This window comes from Castor canadensis, chromosome 17, assembly GCF_047511655.1.
Source record: "Castor canadensis chromosome 17, mCasCan1.hap1v2, whole genome shotgun sequence".
In the NCBI taxonomy this organism is placed as follows: Eukaryota; Metazoa; Chordata; class Mammalia; order Rodentia; family Castoridae; genus Castor; species Castor canadensis.
The window spans coordinates 52,141,076-52,161,916 of NC_133402.1; the positions used below are offsets into that span (position 1 = coordinate 52,141,076).

At 43.3% G+C, this 20,841-nt stretch overlaps 1 protein-coding gene across 1 annotated transcript in view; it reads left to right on the top strand.

Moving 5' to 3' along the window:
- Positions 1–20,841, top strand: part of Col6a5 (collagen type VI alpha 5 chain) — a 107,134-nt gene that overhangs the window by 49,193 nt on the left and 37,100 nt on the right. The window contains exons 13-27 of the mRNA XM_074059245.1: positions 1,495–1,548; positions 3,840–3,911; positions 4,247–4,273; positions 4,384–4,428; positions 4,509–4,562; positions 8,253–8,315; positions 9,159–9,224; positions 9,606–9,659; positions 12,709–12,744; positions 13,203–13,265; positions 14,804–14,866; positions 15,247–15,309; positions 17,570–17,632; positions 19,324–19,374; positions 19,496–19,531. Of these exons, the coding sequence (XP_073915346.1) occupies positions 1,495–1,548; positions 3,840–3,911; positions 4,247–4,273; positions 4,384–4,428; positions 4,509–4,562; positions 8,253–8,315; positions 9,159–9,224; positions 9,606–9,659; positions 12,709–12,744; positions 13,203–13,265; positions 14,804–14,866; positions 15,247–15,309; positions 17,570–17,632; positions 19,324–19,374; positions 19,496–19,531 (810 nt within the window). The remainder of the gene's footprint in view (positions 1–1,494; positions 1,549–3,839; positions 3,912–4,246; positions 4,274–4,383; positions 4,429–4,508; positions 4,563–8,252; positions 8,316–9,158; positions 9,225–9,605; positions 9,660–12,708; positions 12,745–13,202; positions 13,266–14,803; positions 14,867–15,246; positions 15,310–17,569; positions 17,633–19,323; positions 19,375–19,495; positions 19,532–20,841) is intronic.

The following is a 20,841-nucleotide window of genomic DNA, read 5'->3' on the forward strand; positions in this document are numbered from 1 at the left end:
ATCGAATTTTATGCAGTCATGAAGAAGAACAAAATGTTATCATTCGCTGGTAAATGGATGGAATTGGAGAACATCATTCTGAGTGAGGTTAGCCTGGCCCAAAAGACCAAAAATCGTATGTTCTCCCTCATATGTGGACATTAGATCAAGGGCAAACACAACAAGGGGATTGGACTTTGATCACATGATAAAAGCGAGAGCACACAAGGGAGGGGTGTGGATAGGTAAGACATATAAGAAACTAGCTAGCATTTGTTGCCCTTAACTCAGAGAAACTAAAGCAGATACTTTGGGGCAACTGAGGCCAGTAGGAAAGGGGGACCAGGAACTAGAGAAAAGGTTAGATCAAGAAGAATTAACCTAGAAGGTAACATACACGCACAGGAAATCAATGTGAGTCAACTCCCTGTATAGCTATCCTTATCTCAACTAGCAAAAACCCTTGGTCCTTCCTATTACTGCTTATACTCTCTCTTCAACAAAATTAGGGATAAGGGCAAAATAGTTTCTGTCGGGTAGTGAGGGGGTAGGGGGGAGAGGGAGGGGGTGGAGAGGTAAGGGAGGAGGTGGGGGGAAGGGGGGAGAAATGACCCAAGCATTGTATGCACATATGAATAAAATAAAAATTAAAAAAAAAAGAGATCAGCTAGAATACTTTCCCATAAATTCTGCATTGTCCATTCTTGTAGAGGGATAATTTGCATTGGATTTTTACTGCATTCTGATATTTTCTCTAGTGAAATCTCCTCTCAGGTCAATTTTAGAATTACTTTCCAGGAGCACAAGTTCCCTGGTATATTGAACTGACAGTGAGGAAAGCTAGCTTCATATGAAATCTTTCCCAAGGAGCCACAAAGCAACTACACCATGTGTGGCTGAGGGAATGTTGACTTAGTTTAAACACACATAAACCTCATGGTTGGAAGTGCTTGCTTGTCCTTGAACTTTTAAAAATAGAAGAAAATAAAATGATCCTTTTAGACATGTTACTGATTTGCCTGCTGAAAGAGTAATGGTGGAGGCCAGGCATGGTGGCAGATGCTTATAATCCTGGCTACTTGAGGTGGCCTGGAAAAATGTGAACCCCTATCTGAAAAGCAAACTAAAAACAAAAGGGTTGGGTGTGTGGTTTAAGTGGAAGAGCACTTACCTAGTAAGCTTGAGGCTCTGAGTTCAAACCCCATTAACACAAAGATGGTGGTCACAGCTGTCCTCCTGGCAAATCCCTCAGATGTAGGAGTGGCACTGTGACCTCATTGCAAGGTGAGTCCCAAGGGTCAGCCTCCTGTGCCACTAGGATGGTGGCTTTCTGCAGAGGGGCTCCAAAGATGAAGGCAAGGACAAAAGCCAGCAGCAGATGCCATTGGACTCTCCCCAAAGTCATAGCCACACCTGCACAGGCTACCCCCATGGGAAAGGGAGGCCCGGGTCTGGAATGTGGAGTGACTGCAGAAGTTTGGTGGATGAACTGTCCTTTCTTCTCTTTCCTCCCAGGGTTCTTCAGGTGTGAAAGGCAGCAGAGGACACAGAGGGGAGGATGGAGACCCTGTAAGTTTTTGTCAAGCCTCCTCCCCACGCATACTTACTGATCTTATTTTTTTAATGAAAAGCTTGCTTTCTTTTCTTTTCCTTCCCTCTTTCCCTCTCTCCCTTTCTTCCTTCCTGTGGTACTGGGGTTTGAACTCAGGACCTCACTCTTGCTAAGCAGGTGCTCTCTCACTTGAGCCGTTCTGGCAGTCCTGTTTTGTGTTGGGTGTTTTCAAGATACGGTCTCATGAACTATTTGCCCAGGTTGGCTTTGAACCACCATCCTCCAGTTCTCTTTTTGCTAAGGAGCTAGGATTATGAGTGTGTATAGGATTATGGCAGTGCCTGGCTCTTGTGATGACCTTTACTTTCATATGCAGGGGTAGGTGAGGATTTGCTTATTTTTTTACAGTGTCTTTTCCTTTTTCCTTGACTGAATTATGAGGCACTCCCTACATAAGTTTGGTGAGTGTGTGTGTGTGTGTGTGTGCTTGTGTGTGAGAGCGTGTATGTTTGTGTGTGAGCTTGAGTGTGTCTCTGCGTGTGTGAGTTTGTGTGTGTATATGCATGTGTCTGTGTGTCTGTATATGTGTGTTTGTGTGTCTGCGTGTGTGTGTTTGTGAGTGAAGGCCACATGCATGTGGCCCGGCATGTAGTGTGTAGGGAACCAGGTGTCCTCTATCTCCAAGTAGGATGGTGCAGGTTATTTCCTAGGGAGTTCTGTTTAGGCCTGAAACCCAGTGCTTAGCCCATGGCAATAAACCAGGCTGGGGTACACATCCCTGCCTGAAGGTGGGGCTTCATCATTACACGTTACAAAGACATTTCACCCTAAAACAAGAACTCTCACTTGGTTCATCAAGCACATTATGAGTGGAATTTGGAAGAACTGAAAAACCACTTGGGTGGCTCTGTTTGGGATGATGGAAAGTTCAGGAATTATCTCAAGTTTATGATGTTTAAAAGCCTGAACTCTAGAATTAGGCTGCCAAGATTGAACTCAGGGCCTTTTGCTTGCTAGGCAAGTGCTCTACCACTTGAGCCATGCTCCAGTCCTTTTGCTTTTAGTTTGTTTTTCAAATAAGGTCTCATATTTTTGCCTGGGGCTGGCCTTGGACCATGATCTTCCTACCTCCTCCTCCCAAATAGCTGGGGTTACAGGGATATGCCACCAGCTTAGCTGATACTTCACTTCTTGATCCTTGGTTTCCTCATGTGTTAACATTTATAAAATCCTCTAGGACCCTACTATGGCTGACCTGGTTTACAAATGGCCATTAAGGAGGGTGCTCCATGTGGCCTCACCTTGTACCCCTCAGAGGGGCTCAGAGACCACCACGTCAGTGTGGAAGTGCTTTGAGTATGGACGATTGTGTTGCCTACCTGCCTGCTGAGTAGCTGGCTGGAGGCCCAGGCAATGGAAAGTTGTACAGGCTGGGTACTTTTCAGTGACCAGGAGTCTTGGGAAAGACCTTGTGCTTTTCCAGAAATAGTCCTCGGAATCAAGAAATAAATCAGGGAGCAGGAAAAGCCCTGGTCCCCAGTCTTATCAGGAAGGAAAGAAAAAAGCTCATTGCTAATAATTCTTTATATCACAAACTCTGGTACCTGTCATCCACCTAGATCCAGGCCAAATGCCAGGGACATGATGGTAAAGGAGACAGTTGGGTCCCTGTCCTCAAGGAACACACAATTGTTCTTCTCTGGAGATTCATCTTGCTCTGGCACTTACCTGTACCTAAACATTTCCCAAAAGAAGAAAGATTGATGGGGGATACCCACATCATTGACCTTGCGTGTTCTTCCTACATGGATGGTTTGGCTTTAGAGCTTTTTGGCTTTGACTCTGACTTTGGTGATGCCTCCTGGGATATGTGTCTCTTCTGCCTTTGTGCCCTCATTCTCACAGTAGTGTCACTTCCCATCAACTGTGTCTGCTCAGCTCTATTCCCCTGATACTGACTTGTTTTTCTTTCAGCAATGCCAGTTTTTTTGTACAGCCTTAGGGTCCTGGGCAAGGTGTAAGGAATATGGCTAGATGGTAAAGGGACTTCTGAATTTTTGGCTACACTGTCTGATGAGGGGATGAAGCAGCCAAGCTCATCCTGTGCCTACTTGTGATCTTGGATCTATAAGGGATTCCTGAAGGTTGATGGGAAAAACTACAAACGTAGGGGAGAAGATAGATTTAGATTTGCTTTCCCTAAAGCTTGGCATATCCACGTGCTCTAGCTCAACACCCTGAAAGCAAACTGCCAGAAGCTTCTAGCAAAAGAGTTGCTTTGCTTATCTGTTTGGATTCTTTTTCTTAGGGAACACAAGGAGAAATTGGACCACAAGGAGATAGAGGGATTGCAGGATGTCCGGGGGACAGAGGTGTACAGGTAAGCTCTGCTAGCAGTGTCATTTTCTCTCTCCCTTATAATGTCTTCTCCCTCTCTCCTCCATTCTCCTGTCCCTCATTTGTCTTCTTCCTTCACCCCTTCCTTTCCCCCTTCTTTTCTCTCCTCTCCAGTTACATATACTTGATTAATTCTGCTGCTTAATAATCTCAAGGAATCTTGAGCATTAATTGAATTCCATCTATAATTCCTTTGTGGATGTCTAGCCAGAAGCATCTGAAGAGCAAGCAAGATAACTCTGTAGGGAGGTAGCCCCTATGTGCTGTGTCTATGAATCCAAACCTAGGTACATCAGTGACATATTTAATCTTTTGCAGGGAGCCAAGGGATTTTCTGGATCTAAGGTATTGTAGTTTCTTTTTAGTCAAGTTCAATTTCCTAATGAGATCCGTTTCCCAATAAGCATGTGACAAAGACCTCCTTTCCCTGACTGCTGTGTGTCCTTGTCACCCAGGGAGAACACGGAGAGCTTGGGGTTGATGGACTCCATGGAGAAGAGGTAAGCCATTTTTCTTCCAGTTATAAAGCCATCATGAGATGGATATTTTTTAAAATAGGGATTTTTCTTATCCTCTTTAGGGATTTCATGGATTTCCTGGGAAAAAAGGAGAAAAAGGTGATCTTGGATCTCAGGTAATTGTCTCACTCCATCAAAGGAAAATTTGGTGATAGAATCAGTCTTAATTCCTGTGTGTCAGAGTTACTAGGGATGAAGTTGACAGCTGACTTCACCACACAATGAAAGCCAATTACTGACACATCAATGTTCCAGTCTTTCTGGGGCAAGTGGGTTGGTTGCTATGTAATTTTCAAGAATTTCCACTTAGAAAAATTCTTTCGGTGGGAATGTTTTGCAGAAGGGTGAAAATTAATGCTTTTTGCCTGTTAGTTGCTTCTGTGTTCTCTTGATTGGCATTGGAAAAAAAAAAAAACGGCAAGAGGGAGGGAAGGCTATTTTGATGGTCTTGATATAGCAAATCATAGTGAAACGTTTTTTTATTTTAAATTCATTTCTATTCCTATTGGTATATGCCTTCTTAATTCTAAGAAGCTCTACTGTTCTTTTCTGGTCCATTTATTTATGACAGAATTTTGCATACCTTTCATATGCCAGGTACTGAATTATTTGCTAAGGAATCAGAGATGGCTAAGGGCCATGCAGCCCTTGTTCTCTCAGTGTTGTTGGGAGACAATTATATAATTGGAATACGATTGGTAAAGAAAATGTGGTACATGTACACAATGGAGGATTATTCAGCCATAAAGAAGAGTGGAATTATGTTATTTGCAGGAAAATGGATGGCACTGGGGATCATCATGTTGAGCGAGATAAGCCAAGCTCAGAAAGACAAATGTCACACGTTTTCACTCATATGTGGAGTCCAAACCCAATAGTAATAATATGACATGATTGCAAAAGGGGGGACTATTGGTGGGCTGAGAACCAGTGGGAGGGAGCAAGGGGAAAGGGCAGGGTGACGGGAGGTGAATAGTATGAAAATAAACTAACATGACATAACATTATAATATAATGTAATATATATGTATATAAATAGCATAGAAACCCACTAAAAACTGTTGAGAAGGAGGGAGGAGAGAGGTTAAGAAAGAGTAATATAGATGGAGTAAACTCAATCAAATTACATTATATACACGTATGCAAATATCACAACAAAACTCCTTTTGTTTTTTTTTTTTTAATCCAAAGAATATATTTAAAAGCACACATGGGAAGCAAGACCTCTCTTTTAATATTTTCTCCATCCTGTCTACCCCCAACTCCTGTTCAAATGCAGTGGTGCCAGGGGCTACACATCATCTTCAACAAATTACCTGCTTCCTGTTTCATTTCTAAGTTGCTACAACTTTGTGTCAAATGATTTCATTCTGAATGTAAACTTTTCCAGTACTGTAAATGGAAAGCCAGTATCATCTGCTATATCTTAAAGATAAAAACAAACAAAACAAGGTTATTCAGTTCTAGCTGAACCTACTGCCTGCTATAGACTCTGAGCTGCAACCCTGTTAAGTGCTTTAAAGAGAGATTAGCAAATATCAGGAAAGCGTTAAGCACACTGGGAGCAAACCAAGTCTTTCTCCTGACAGCACCAGCAGTCTGAAGGGGACCTGGAAAGTGAGCACCTTCACAAGCTGTGACGGTCACTTCTATTTGCTGCCCCTCAAGCCACTGCATGGACTCTAGGCAAGGGCTGCTTGAGGCCCTGGGGCCCCTTTTGTGGAACCTCCTCCTAGGGACGACACCACAGGCACCAGGATCCCACTTCCTGACCTGAAGCACGTGTACTTCTGGCCACCCACTGTCATGCTGTTCATCAGCTCCCAGAGGTCTCTGGCTTGAGGATGTATCCCCATGTTCTCTCATGCTAGAGATGATGTACTACTAGTTGGTTAACAGTGCGGATTTTTTCTTGTAGTACACAACATAGTGATGTCCTTCTAGCACAGTGCCTTAGGTCCGACAGCACAGAGGCAATTTTCTCACGCTTCTGTCAATGGCCGGCCCTGCCCTAATGTGGTCTCCACAGCTTCTCACACACCAATTCAGTCAGTAACAAGTGGCCGGGGGAGTCCAGCAGGTCCCACCAGTGTGACAGCAGCAGAGTACCTGGTCCTCCCTGATCTCATTACTTCCACTGCTGTGGCCAGGTGAGCTTCAAGTGTGTTCTCCCACCTCCATCTCGTCAGGGATCACCCACGCCAAGCGTCCACGGCATTGTCTATGAGCACATCTGCCAAGTCTCGTCCTTCCTCCACATTTCTACACAGTGCCTGCCATAGTCAGCAGCCTCCATGATGCTGGAAGGGTTTAACAGTTGTTGGCTCAAGTGGAAATGAAGATGCCAGTTCATGGCTGGCCTGAGACCACAGCCAAATGGTTCATTCAACACTAGCATTACTCCTGGGAACCTCCTTGGTTTAGGGACCTGCAGAAGCCCACATGGAACCCGTACTGTTTCATCAAGGCTGAAGGGCTGGGGTTTTTTGAACAAATCAAGCTTTCTTCGAAAGCTATTTTCTTCAAAAGACTCTGTAAGGTACCACATTGCACTCTGCAGCAGGCTCCTCTGCGCTGCCATCCTGGAGGACCCCCGTGGTGTGCCCGCCTCTGAAACATCTTTCTACAGTTAATTTATACTAATAAAGAATTTAAAAACAAAAAGAATGTGATTGGGACCACACTATGGGATTCTATGTGGGAGCCCACCCCTTCTTAACTCAGCCTGGGGTAGGAGCATCCAGGAAATGATCCCTGAACTGAAGATGACCAGCAATCAGCAAGGCAAAGACAGAGGGACAGTGGGCACAGACTTGACGCTCAGGAGTGCTGCATGTTGTTCTGCCTGGAGGGAGCTTGAGAGTCTGGGGTTGGGGAGGCGAGGTTCAAAGGAGCAATCTGGAGGCACCAGTGAGCCATGTGGGAGCCTGGCTTTTATCTATTAGGGAGGCTTCGAAGGACTTCACGCAGCTGCATGGCAAACAAATTTGCATCTTAGCAATAGCATTTGACTGTAGTGGGGAGGGTGTGTCAGTGATGGCATGGATGTGAGGAAGGATGAGGGTGGACCTGCAGGAATCCAACAAGAAGGAATGAAGCCTTCAATTAAAGCCAGCATGGTGGAAATGGATATAAACATAGTAAGACATGCAGGGCCTGCTGGGGTGGAGCACGTGAGGTGCCTGGGTGCAGAGGCAGCTGTCCCCCTCCTGCAATGCAGAGTGAGCATCTCCCTAAATGTTGCACCCTACTGGCCTCTCTGGTGCTGGGACATAAGATCTCCAGATATAGGTGACCAGAGGAGCAGATAATGAGGAGTCAGTCAAAAATGTCAGCAAGGATTCTGGCTTGGACAAGTTTTGCTGGGGTGACACTGGAGCACCTCTGCAAAGGTTTCCAGTGGGAAATTTAACTATAGCTGTCAGAAGTTGCTAGACTGGATATCATGTCCCATATGGTAGCCACTAGCCATGTGTTACTATTTAAATTAAATGAACTAAAGTTAAAATTTCAAGTGCTCAATAGTCACATATGGCTGGTGGCTGCCATCTTAAACTATGAGCCATAGAACAGTTCAATCCCTGGAGAAAGTCCTGCTGGACAGCCTTGTCTATGACAGAGCAATTGCTACCATGGGTTTCTAATTTCTCAACCTCAAACAGATATCCTGACATAAAATTGAACTTCGGAAGTCTGAGGGCACCTGACTTAGAAGAATGTGATTCATTTTTTCTGATAGATTACTCTCTGCTTCTGCAAGCTAACACAGAAGTTCATTGTATTATTATTATTATTTTTTTTTTTAGGGCAGCCCAGGTTCCAGAGGCCCCCCTGGGGAACGTGGAGAAAAGGGCTTCCCAGGGGATCCTGTAAGTTATTAGAGCCCAGTTGGTTCTGAATTTAAACTTGTTTCACAGTTCCCATCTCCTTTACCTTTGTGTCTCCTGCTAACCTATAGGCAAATATTCCCCCTGGTGTGGGGGTTGGGGTGTTGACTGAGGCTTCTTTGAGAAAAAAATCTGTGTTTGATTTGGGCTGATTTTTTTTTTTTTTTTTGGCAGTACTAGGGATTGCATTCAGGGTCTCCTGCTTGCTAGGCAAGCACTCTACCATTTGAGCCATGCATCTAGTCCCTTTTTTCTTTATTTTTCAAATAGGGTCTCACACTTTTGTCTGGGATGGCCTTGGACCAAGATCTTTCTACCTCTGTTTTCCAAGTAGCTGGAATTATAGATGTGCGCCATTACACCAGGCTGGGCTGATTATTTTAAGGGTTCAGAACCAGGATCTGTGGTGTATCGAGACTTCAATGTTACTTTGGGGGAAAGCGTTCCTTAGTTTTGTTTATTGGACTTCTAATCTTGTAGACCTGCAGATTCCCGATTTGTGGACTCAAATTCAGGAGAATTAATTATGTTTTTGAGGGACTGGCCTAAGAATGTTTGGACCAGTGTATCAGAGAAGCTGCCATTACAGGGAAAATCACAGTGAGGTCCAAACTCTTACAATGCTGCTTTTATCACCAAATCTCCTTCATTCTTGGGGAAATGTTACTTCCAGTTTTCCCAAAATTCTACGGGTTTCAAATTGAAGATTTTCCTTGCAGATTTCACCCCTTAACCTAGCTTAGCAGTTGAGTGTCAGCCCATCTTGTGAAAAAAAAAAAAAAGCTGTTATTTCTGGCTTCTAAAATACTTCTTAAAATCTTCTAGGGCAATCCAGGACAAAACAGTAACACCAGAGGACGGAAAGGCTCCAAAGGAGAACAAGGAAGACAAGTAATTGGATCTATTTCACATAGATGGGTTGACCTATTCCATTATTGGGCTAAGTAAATTCAGAAAAATATATAAGGCTTCTGTAGTTGAACAAACACACCTAAGTCTTCAATGGTACGGTGGTAGTAGGTTACACTTCTATGGGAAAATGATGAGGTTTCTGGGAAGCAATGGCATTTGGGAAAACTTGTAGTAGCAGTGTGTGATGCTAAACTTTTTCCCTCTAGTGCATGCCTAACCACAAGGGTTAATTTGCAGAATGGCTTTAGGGTGCCCACTTCATTCTGCTGTTACCATACTGTTCTATGTATGACGTCGATGCCTTTATAATTTACTGAGAATCGTTTGCCTTATGATCTTGGGGAACTATCATGTTTTTAGGGTAGCACTGGACAGAAAGGAACACAAGGCAGCCCCAGTGCCGCAGGAAGCAGGGTAAGTATTTCCATCAATATTTTCTTCCCCTCTTTATCACCAGAAGGTGACACAGGCATTCAGGTTATTTGTTGCTATAGAGTCTGCTACTCCAGGGCTGATATATTTGCAGGGTTTCAGAATCTTGGTACTGCTGGCATTTTTGGACCAGATTGTTCTTTGTCGTGAAGAGCTTTCTATGCCTTGTGGGATGTTCAGCAGCATACCTGGTCTCTGCTCACTGGATGTCAGCAGCCCCACCCCTCCCCTCTGTCCACTTGGAACATCCAAAAATGTCCTCAGATATTGCTAAATGTCTGTGGAGGGCTTTGTGGGGTGGGAAAGGGAGGGGAGGAAAATCCCCCAGTTGAGAACCACTTCAATACAGTTTGATTTTTCCTTTCCATGCTTTTAATGTCTCTAAAAATAGTCCACAACTTTAGCTTGTAACTTAGCATCTGTGAGCTATGGGATCAAAACATTGGCAATTAGGGCCAACTCAACGGCAACCTCCAAGTTCTAGGGTAACTTTACAGTGTCCCAGTTGATATCAAGACTATCACTGCAAACACAGAGACATTGGATTTTCTCATATTTGTAAGGAACAACCAAGAAGTCACCTTTCCTTTTGTGGGCTACTGAAGTTAGGGATAGCTCCTCTCTAATGTGCTCAGCATAGACATCATAAAAAGAGAATAACATACAAAGCCTTAGGTTTAGCCCTGAAGTTTTGTTCGGAAGGAACTGAGAATACTTGGCTTTCTTTGCTATTTCAAATTTGGGACTCTAGCCATCACTTGAAGGCTGGGGCCGCCAGCCCTTCTCCCTGGGGTGGAGAGTAGAGATCATGCCCTAATTCCTTTGGCCTTTGTTTATGTTGAATCATGATCAGCCTCTGAAGGTCAGGGGTCTGCACCCTGAGGGGCTAAGCTTCCCAGTACTTCTGGTAATGTTCTTTGGGACTTTGCCTTCTTCTTTACTCAAGAGATTAAAATGTAATGAGAGGCAGCAGTACAGCAGCAAGATGAGCTAAATGTTATAAATTTAAAAAAAATTTAAATATGTTTTTGTGGGCTTAAGAGGAAATACTTCTAGTTTGAACTAGCTTTATAACTGACAAATTCATCACGCACTTTTGAACAAAAGACAGTGGGGATAGAGATTATCCTTGGCGCACGCTTGTCACTGACTTTTAGTTACTCTAAGGACAGGAGGTTCTCAGTCCCCTCCTCATCTTTTATCCATTTCTCTGCTGATCTCCTTTGTAACTTGTTTTCTTCTGAGTTAAATAAGGTAACGTTCACACTACCTTCTCCCCTGCCTTTCCAAAGAAGGTCAGCATTCTCTCTGAGGGTCAGAGCATCTTAAGTGGATGACAAATTCTAACAACACAACTCAACCCAAAACACTGATTTTGGAGTGATAGAATTTCAACTTGTGAAAACTAATTGTTGCACCAACTGTTGCCAAAACAATGGAAGAATATACTGAAAATCACACTTGAAACCACATGCTAGGCTCTTTGCCTGCCACATACAATGAATCCTTACAAATAATATTTATATTTCTAGAGTGCATATTTTGTGCCAGGTACTGATAAAATCACATTCAAATATTAATTTCTTTAAGCCTTATAACATACCTTTGAGGTAGATATACCCACATTACAGATGAAAAGTCACCTTCAGGTGATTTACAGTAATAGCTAATAAGTGACAGACCTGGGATTTGAACTTGGATTGTTTCACTTCAAAACCTGGATGCCCAGTCACCAGGATGAGGTCTATTGTGCAATTGCCATGTACTCCACAGCCTTAAAGAGCAGAGCCTACCTGACTTCTAAGGCCATGTCTCTAGGTAAGGACAGCATTGTACATCTATCACACAGAACAAACATTATTTTATCCTCACTTTCTAATGGAGACAGGATTGTGAAATCATGGAAACAGTAGCCTTAATCTTTGCTTACTATTTCTTCTCTTCTTTGATATTTCAAGAGCATTGGCTAGTCATATTCAGATACAAACAGCTGACAAGTTACTATGGGTAACTTCTCACAGGGTATTTTAAAGGTGAGGTACTGTGAATTCAACCACCATTTAACCTGTTGGAGCTGATATTTATTTAGGGGATTTATTCTAAGGAACTTTGGGAGGTGGACAGTTGAGAGAAAAATGGCAGTTCTATAATAATTTCCATGAAATAAATGAATGAATATAATTGTTATAAGTGTTTGTTTTGAACCTAAGTCATCACAGTTGTTTATCACAACACAAACTGAATTGGTGGTTGAGAATGTTCCATAGCTCTCTCAAAGAAAGGGATGGTGTGAGGGTACAAATTTTATTATAGCTTAGGAGAAGTTAGAATTTGGGGTCTTGAATTCTTTTCTGCTTGGTTCCCCTCTGGGAAAGAGAGGAAAGGGGGTGATGAAGATCCCTGAGGTAAGAGCCTGAGGTAGGTTACATGAAGTCACTTCTGAATATGTACTGGCAGATGAGAGTTTGAGGGACCAGTCCACTTTTTCTCTGATGAACCTAGTGATGTGTTCGGATCACATGGTTGAGCCAATCCATCAGCCATTTCCTTCCTACATAATTCCACAGAGACAAACTCCACTGGCCCGTGTGACGCACAGTGTGTAGACATTTCACACTGTCCCACGGAAGCTGAGAGAGAGAGAGAGATGGATGTCACATTTCTCACACATACTCCCATGGGAAGCACCTGCTTGATACTGGTGCTTTGTGGAGTTTTCCAGAAAGGAAATACAGAAGACAGGTTCTTCAGGATGATTTGATTCCCCAAGTAGCTTCCTGGTGAACTGTCAGAGATTGTCAGATTAGAGTTGGGTCTGTAATGAGTTTTAGATTGGTTTGTAATCAGTCTCTCAAATGCTAGCATGTAATTAAGTACCCAATGTGACAATTTGTCTATGTAAAGCACGTCAGGGACACCGTTTTTCTATGAGCTTCTCATTACCTATGTCAGTCAAAGAATGAGAAAGCCTGGTTTGCCTCAAGGACCCCTTCCATCCACACACTTGACAGTTTGCCTTTTTCTGCTGCAGGGAATGGAAGGCCGAAGGGGACCCCGAGGTGCCTTGGCAAGTATCCTTTACCTCCTGTCCTTTGTGACGGGGGACCAAGGAGATTTCTCCTATCTTGATGGTACTGGGATAAATGAGCATTTGACAAGGATGTTTAGGAAGCGCCCAGCACTGGACATAGGCTCCAGAGTGAAACACAGGCAACCATCAGTTCAGCTTTCAGAACAGGACAGGCTGTCCTAAGGCAGATCATGCATGATTCCAAATGTCATGCATTTGTCTGATTTGCATGTTCATTGGAAACCAATGTACAAGAGAGAAATTCTTTATGAGAGTAAGACGTATGCTTGTGTTTGTTCCTTAGACAGCCTGGAAGAGAAAAATTCTAGGCAAAGTAGGGGATGACCATAAGTCAGACCAAATAGTACCTATGTTCCATGTAAGTATTATAAGGAAAAGATTTCTATGGACCCCATGTGGAGAAAATATTAACACTGGAAAATTCTGTTCATCAGGGAGAACCAGGAAATTCTGGACTTCAAGGCACACCAGGAGCTGAAGGATTACAAGGCCCACAGGTGTGTTGGAATAGCTCATAAACACTGGTAAATAATACGGAGTTATTCTGATGGGAAGAAGACAGGAGAGGTAGTTCTGTGTAAAAATACATAAATGAGAAAATTTAAATCTGCCTCCCATAATAGTCTGTACTTCTCATCATGATTTTTGTTTCATTAAATCTGCTCCAACATTTGCAATTCATTTGATAAGATTTTAGAGGAAATCTGTGCTCTTGTGCTCACCTGATATTGTGTCTGCATGTTGGTAGGAAGGAGTGATTAGTATCTTATATTAGTAATTCATATTAGCATTAATAAATTGTTTTTCTTGTCACTGAGGTCCTGTTCCCAGACTCTCCCAAAGGAAAGTTAGTTAGAAGTTGAAAACTATTATTCAATGCTCCTCAAGATAAATCTACCAGGAACAGCATTTCTGGAGTATCACTGATAGGGCTTTATGTGAGCAACTTGCATTTTTTTGTGATCATATCATTAGTAATAGGGACATTGAAGGTTAGAGCATCTGTCTTGCTCTCTTCCATGCAGAAAGAAGCCATGGCTATCCTTAAAGCATGGCTTTGTCACACATGGGTACTTAGTCACCTTATGGAGCCTACTCTATATGGAGTTCTTATTAAATCTAGGCTTGTCTGGAGAGATCCGTGCAGATGTGCCTATTTGAAGGGCTCCTCAAGATTTCATTTTTCTTTTAGAAAGTTCCAGATTATTGGTACTCAACTGGAATTTGGGATTCTGTTGTGTAGTTCTGGGGTCTCTGAACCAAGTCAAAAGCTAGCAGGCTCTCTAGGTTGAGTAAACATGGATTAGCCTAGATTCACCGATAGCTTTTGAGAAGGAGGGAGTGGGGTGAGTCACTCAGATACTCTGGGGTTCCTTTGCTCCTTGGACAGTGAATCAAGGCTCACCCAGTGGCCTCGGGTCAGCAGAAGCCACTTCACGGCTGGTGCTGTGATAGTGAGGGACATCACTTCTGCTTTGTCCCTCTTGGAGAGAAACCTATATGAGAACCATGCATTTGATGGCAAACAGCAGAAAAATATGCTTTGATCTCTTTCTGTCAGAATATCTGCTGCTGGGTATTCATTACTGCTGACTTGAAACAACTTTGCTCCATATTTTACACGTTGATAAGCACCTTGGCCACTAGTCATCACAGGGAGCCTTTTGACTTTGGGTTCTATTTTCTCCCTTTGGTCTATTTTTATTTCTCCCTGAAGGAGAGGATGAGGGAATTCCTTACTGAAATCCATACCACTGAGTCTGGGCTTGTGCTCACTCTCCTAACACAAGTGTAGCCTCAGAGCAAGAAGGCTGTTTGAAGACTTGGACTATTGCTTTTTCCCTGTAGGGGTGTTTTAAAAATACCACTCAGAAAGCAAGTTTTAGGGCTGGTGGAGTGGCTCAGGTGGTAAGAGTGCCTGCCTAGCAAGTGTGGGCCCCTGAGTTCAAACTTCAGTGCTGCCAAAAAATAAAGAAAAAGAAAAGGAAAGTGAGTTTCATTGCATCCGCATGTATTTCTTTTGTTACTACAAAAGGGGTCAAATGGAAATCCTGGCACGAAAGGAGAAAAAGGAAACCAGGGACACAAAGGACCTCAGGTGAGTGACTCAGAGACATTAGGACCAATGTCTCCTATAGTTTATTGCATATTACCTGCATAGGGATGATTTCATTTTTGGGTTATTGTGGGTCACGTTTTAAAATATTAGCTTACATTAATAGTACAAGGGGAAGTGGGGCACATTTTTAATACAGTTCAGATTCCTTATGCCTAGCTAACACACTCTGCTTTCTTTTTTTACTGGGCTTTTGCTGCTTGGGAGGCAGAGATTGGGAGGATTATGGTTGGAGACAAGCCTGGGCAAAAAATTAGTGAGACCCTGTATCAACAGACAAGCTGTGTGTGGTGATACTCATCTGCAATCCCAGCTATGGAGAGAGGAATAAGTAGGAGAATTGTATCTCTTGTGTTTTTCAGGGTTCTCTTGGGCTTCCAGGACCTGAAGGGAACATGGGAAGACCTGGACCTTTGGGAAGAAAAGTAAGTATTATTTTTTATGGATTTAAAGTGTTAAGAGCCAAGGACCTGCATCTCTCTGTAATTCATGTGAATTTCTTGCCTAACTGCATCCAAGCAGTTGAACCATGTGTGTTCTGATACTGGGTTCTTTTCTGCCATTGAGCAAGAAATGTCTAATGCTTACCTCTCCAACAAGCTGCTCCTTTCACAGGAGAGGCCTTGATCTCATCCATTGGGAAGGAATGCAGAAAAGTCTCTTCTGCTCCTGGTTTCCTGATTGCAGGAAGGCATTTGGTGGCTCAATTGGGTGGGGAGGGGGATGTCAGAACTTAAGGCTCAGGTGTGTAATTCTCCATCTGACTCGACCCACCAGAGCTGAGGAGGTTCTGGTGGGGATGATCAGGGAGCATCACAATTTGACTCCCCTGGGCTGGGGTGTGACTCAAGTGGGAGAGTGCTAGCAAGCCTGAGGCCCTGAGTTCAAACCTAAGTACTACCAAAAAAAGAGAGAAAGAATCAGACTTCCCTGCTTTAAATCTTTCAGTTATGGGCACCAGTGGCTCACACCTGTAGACCTAGCTACTTGGGAGACTGAGATCAGGAGGATCACAGTTCGAGGAAAGCCCTGGAAAATAGTGTACAAGACCCCATCTCCAAAATAACCAGAGCAAATGGACTCGAGGTGTGACTCAAGTGGTAGAGCACCTGCTTTGCAAGCTCAAAGCCCTGAATTCAAACCCTAGTCCTACCAAAAAAAAAACCAAAATCAAAACCAAAACAGTAGCAACAATGACAAAACCTTTCAGTGTCTCCCTCCCAGGGCTGGCTTCGGGGACCTGGGGTCTGTGCAGTCACATGGGGCCTCCTGAGAATACCCTTGCTGGGATTAATGCTCTGCTGTCAAGCAAGATGTTGGAACTCTTAATTTTTGAGCAAAGGACCTAAGTTTTCCTTTTACACTGAGCCCAGAGAACTATGTAGTCAATTTCTCCTCTCCATGCCCTTGGAAAATCTTCAGACTTTAAGGTAATAATAAGATAAATAAGTCCTGCAGAGCTAATGTGCAGCAGGGTGGCTAGAGTTCACTGGATTGTATACTTGAACTTTTATTTAAGAAAATGCTCTCACTAACTAAAGCAGACACTTTAAAGCAACCAAGACCAATAGGAGAAGGGGAACAGGAACTAGAGAAAAGGTTAGATCAAAAAGAATTAACCTAGAAGGTAACACACACGCACAGGAAATTAATGTGAGTCAACGCCCTGTATAGTTATCCTTATCTCAACCAGCAAAAACCCTTGTTCCTTCCTATTATTGCTTATACTCTCTCTTCAACAGAATTGGAGATAAGGGCAAAATAGTTTCTGCCTGGTAGCGAGGGGTTAAGGTGGGGAAGGGAGGGGGGGGGAAGAGAGGGGGTGGGGAAGGGGGGAGAAATGACCCAAACATTGTATGCACATATGAATAAAATAAAAAAAAAGAAAATGCTCTCACTATAAGGAAAAGAATGGTAGCAAGTTGGGGCAGTAGGTATATCAGCCAACTTGGTTGTGACAGCCATTCCACAGTGTATACACATAGCACATCATCACATCAAACTCCTTAAGCTTACAGTTTTGTTTGTCACTTACACCTCAGTCAAGCTGGATGTGTGGCGGTAGCTTACAGGGCCCTTCGTTGTTTTCCCTGTTTAATTCCAAGGCTGCTCAGCTCCCCTCCCCCCTGCAAGCCAGCTCCGGCTTCTCCAGAGCCATTGCCTTCCATCTGCTGGGGCCATTCTCACCCTCCCTCTCCTCTTCGCCTGGCCCACACCCTGTCCTTTGGCCCTCTGGTCCTTTCCTGTAGGACTCCTCCTCTTTTTGCCCCCATAGCACCCCGAAATTTATCACACCATCTCTCTTTTCAACCAGGCTGGGCTGGGTGAGGCCTGGACCACTCTGTCATGTTCAGTCATTCATTTCCAGGACAAGAAGCAAGTGTTGGGTGGACAGCTACAACAGCAAATGAGCCAGCAATCCTGGAGAGAATTTTCTAGCTTTTTCCTTCTCCTCAGTCCTTTGTAGTACTGGGAAAGCCACACTCGATTTCAGCCCTGGGCTGTGCTAAGTGTTTTCTCTTGTCCTTTGGGGAGATCATTACTTGTGTCTTTCACCCTGTCCTCCAACTGAGTGCTGACTGGTCACTAAGGACTGGGATACCCCCACAGTGAGCAGAACTTCCTGTGCTGGGTGCCAGGTTTGTTTGTCCTGCACTGAAGGGTTTTTTTTGTTTCATTTATCAGGGAGAACCTGGAGTTCTTGGGGTTCCAGGGCCCGTGGGGCCCCCCGGACAGCGAGGAAAGCAGGTATGAGGTTTGAAACCCTCTCCTTTCTGCTGTGTGCTCAGTTCTGAGGTAAGCAGAAGAGGCCGGCCACCACCTGAGGCATGGAAGGCATTCAGTGTCTAGGAAGATGTGAAGATATTTCTCCCACTCCCACAGCTCTCCTCTGCAGCTACTCTGTCTGTTAAAGTAAGGGAGAATTACACAGGGAGGCAGAGAGGATCATGGATGAGTTCGAACATGACATTTCAATGTTTTAGCAACTAGTTTGGCTAGGTAGATAAATGTGGGTTGAAAAACAAGGACTGGGTATGGTGGCATACTCTTGTAATCCCTGCTGCTTGGGAAATGTAGATCGGGAGGATATTGGTTCCAGGCCAACGTTGGCAAAAAGTTAGTGAGGCTCCATCTTATTCAAGAAGCTGGGTGTGGCAGTATACATCTGTCATCCCAGCTATGAAAGGCATAGGTAGGAGAATTGTGGTCCAAGGCTAACCCAGGCAAAATCACCAGGCTCTTTCTGAAAAAATAACTAAAGCAAAAAAACAAAACAAAACACTGGGGGAATTGCTCAAATAGTAGAGTGCCTGCTAACAAGCAATAGGCTCTGAGTTCAAACTCCAGTACTCCCCCCACCAAAGTGCCCATCTTTGTGTGATCTAATGAGAAAAATAACAAAAAAAGAAAATTTACTAAGCATAAAACATAGCCAAGGTTGATGATCTCATCATTTTGAGAACGTTTTTCCACGTCAGTACATTTTTCTCTCAATGTCACTCTTACTACCTTGAAAATATTCTACTAAATACCTTGGCTTATTTGACCAGTCCTTATTATTAGAGATTTAATTTGCTTTTAGTTTTTAACATCACAGTAAATTATTTTGGGGGGAGGGGGAGGGGCTGGGGCTAGAACTCGGGGCCTTGTGTATGCTAGGCAAGCACTGTGCCACTGGGCTATACTCCCAGCCTGACATTCTTATACCTAACTAGATTATTTTTGGACAAAACCATAATTTTTACTTTTTGCCTCGCTGGGGATTAAACCCAGAGCCCTATGCATACTAAGCAAGTGTTCTACACTGAGCTACATTCCTAGCCCCAAAATTACTCTATAGAAATGTCTGGAATTTGCCTAGCTGTGTCAAAGAATATGTTTGTGTTTATTTAACACAACTTTTAACTCTACTTCATGTACCCTTAGGAAAAGTTAAACAGATAGGTTCATATGTTATGTACATGAGGGCTTGTTTTAGGGCCTCCATACCAACATGGGTATTGTAACTTTTCTCCCCTCCCTTCACCATTGATAAAAATGGTATCTCCTTACTGTTTCAAATTCCATTTCTTTACTTACTGCTGAGGATAAATTACCCCCTCCCCACATATATCTATCAGTCATTTAGAGCTTCTCACCCATACTCTTAGGACCAACTCTGAATTTTGCAGGCAGGAAACTGACCTTGAACGCACAAATCCTGAGCGACTGCCCCTCTACTTCCCACCTTGCTGCAGAGTGGAGCTGATCAAGGAAGTAAGGGGCACACACCAGAAGTAAAGAAACCCCAGCAGCACATGTGTTCCTAGGGTTTAAGGTCACTGAGTAGGGCCTCTCCATCTGGAAGCCCACAACACTTCTCTCCCAACACCATCATCTCCCAATATAGGTAACAATTTTCACCTTTGAGAAATTGAAACAAATTGGTGTGTTTGCAGGGAGATTATGGCATCCCGGGCTATGGTCAGATGGGACGAAAAGGAGTAAAGGTAAATATGGAAATGATAATGATTTTAAGTTGATAACTCAAAGTTAAATAATACCAGAAGCAATGGTCATACTGAAGAAGTAGTGTGTTGATCTGTTTATGTTTTCTGCTGAAAATTACAGGGTCCAAAAGGATTTCCTGGAGATATGGGGCAGAAGGTATTGTGCACATGAACCTCTTCTGTCATTGCCATGATCTTGACTTTCTTCCTGAGACTTGAGATAAGCCTGTAGGTCTGAATGCAGTAGAGTGGGAGTGGGGAAAGCAGGGCAGTTGTCTTCCCTGGGCATCAGAAGCAAAGGACTTGGACTTAACCCTAATGAGTCTTTATATTGGAAGAGATGGTCCTGTCATTGCCTGTTGGCTCATGCCTTGAAGCTCCAGTTTGATTCTCCATCTGTCCTCTGGATCTCCCTGCCTTGGTGGTCTCATCCAATACCTTGATTACTGCTAGTTGTCCTTCACTGTTGTGACCTTTGTCTCTTCTCACTTGGAAAATTACAGTATTCCTCTCACTGGACTTCCATTTCCATTATCTTCCTGCTTCAGTTAATCCTTGTGACTACTGTCACTAGATTTTTTTCCCCCCTAAAACATAGACAAACTATGATACTTTCTTGATTAAACATCTTCCAGAATTCCTTGCTGCCCACAGGTTGAAACCCATCTTCATATTGTAGAGCTAGGCACATCCTCTATTTCAACCACAGTAGCTCACATTACATGAATATACTAGGATTCTGTATTTTTAAATAATTTTTCACTAGGATATATTTGTTATACAGGGGGGAAGTCATAGTGACAATTCCAATTAGACTTATATTACATATATTGCATATTATTACATATATTGCATTGCCCCCTTGGCCCCCTCCCCACCCCACATAAAACAATTGCAAGAGGTTTCTTAGTTCTGTTTTATATAGGTATATGCAGTCCATCTACCATATATCCTTCACCTTCATCTTCTTCCTTCCCCCTCCCCCCTCCCACTCGTAGTCTCCCCCCACGGTACCTATTTTACAGTCCTGGTTTCTGCTATTAATATTTAAGTTGATGTTCAAAGGGGTATCTCAGTGTATGCCCACTGTGGATATACTTTACTTTGGTCCATTCAACCCTTCCATTACTCTCCCTTACCCCTTTACCTCCCACCCCCCATTTTTCAACAGCTTTCACTACACATCCTTATATCCTCTACCTTCACATCTTATGTTTTATGATATTACTGATTATCTATCATTCTCTTTTCCTTTCCCTCTTTCTCCAAGTTCCATAGAGTAGTTCCACTGTTACAAACATGTTCTACTTCTGAGTTTGTACACGATCATGCTCGTTTTTGTGTGTATGTTTATCTTTGGATCTATCTTCCACATATGAGAGAAAACATGAGGCTTCTGTGTTTCTCAGCCTGGCGTACTTCACTGACATGATGTCCCCCAATTCCTTTTTTTAAAAAGTGTCTAGA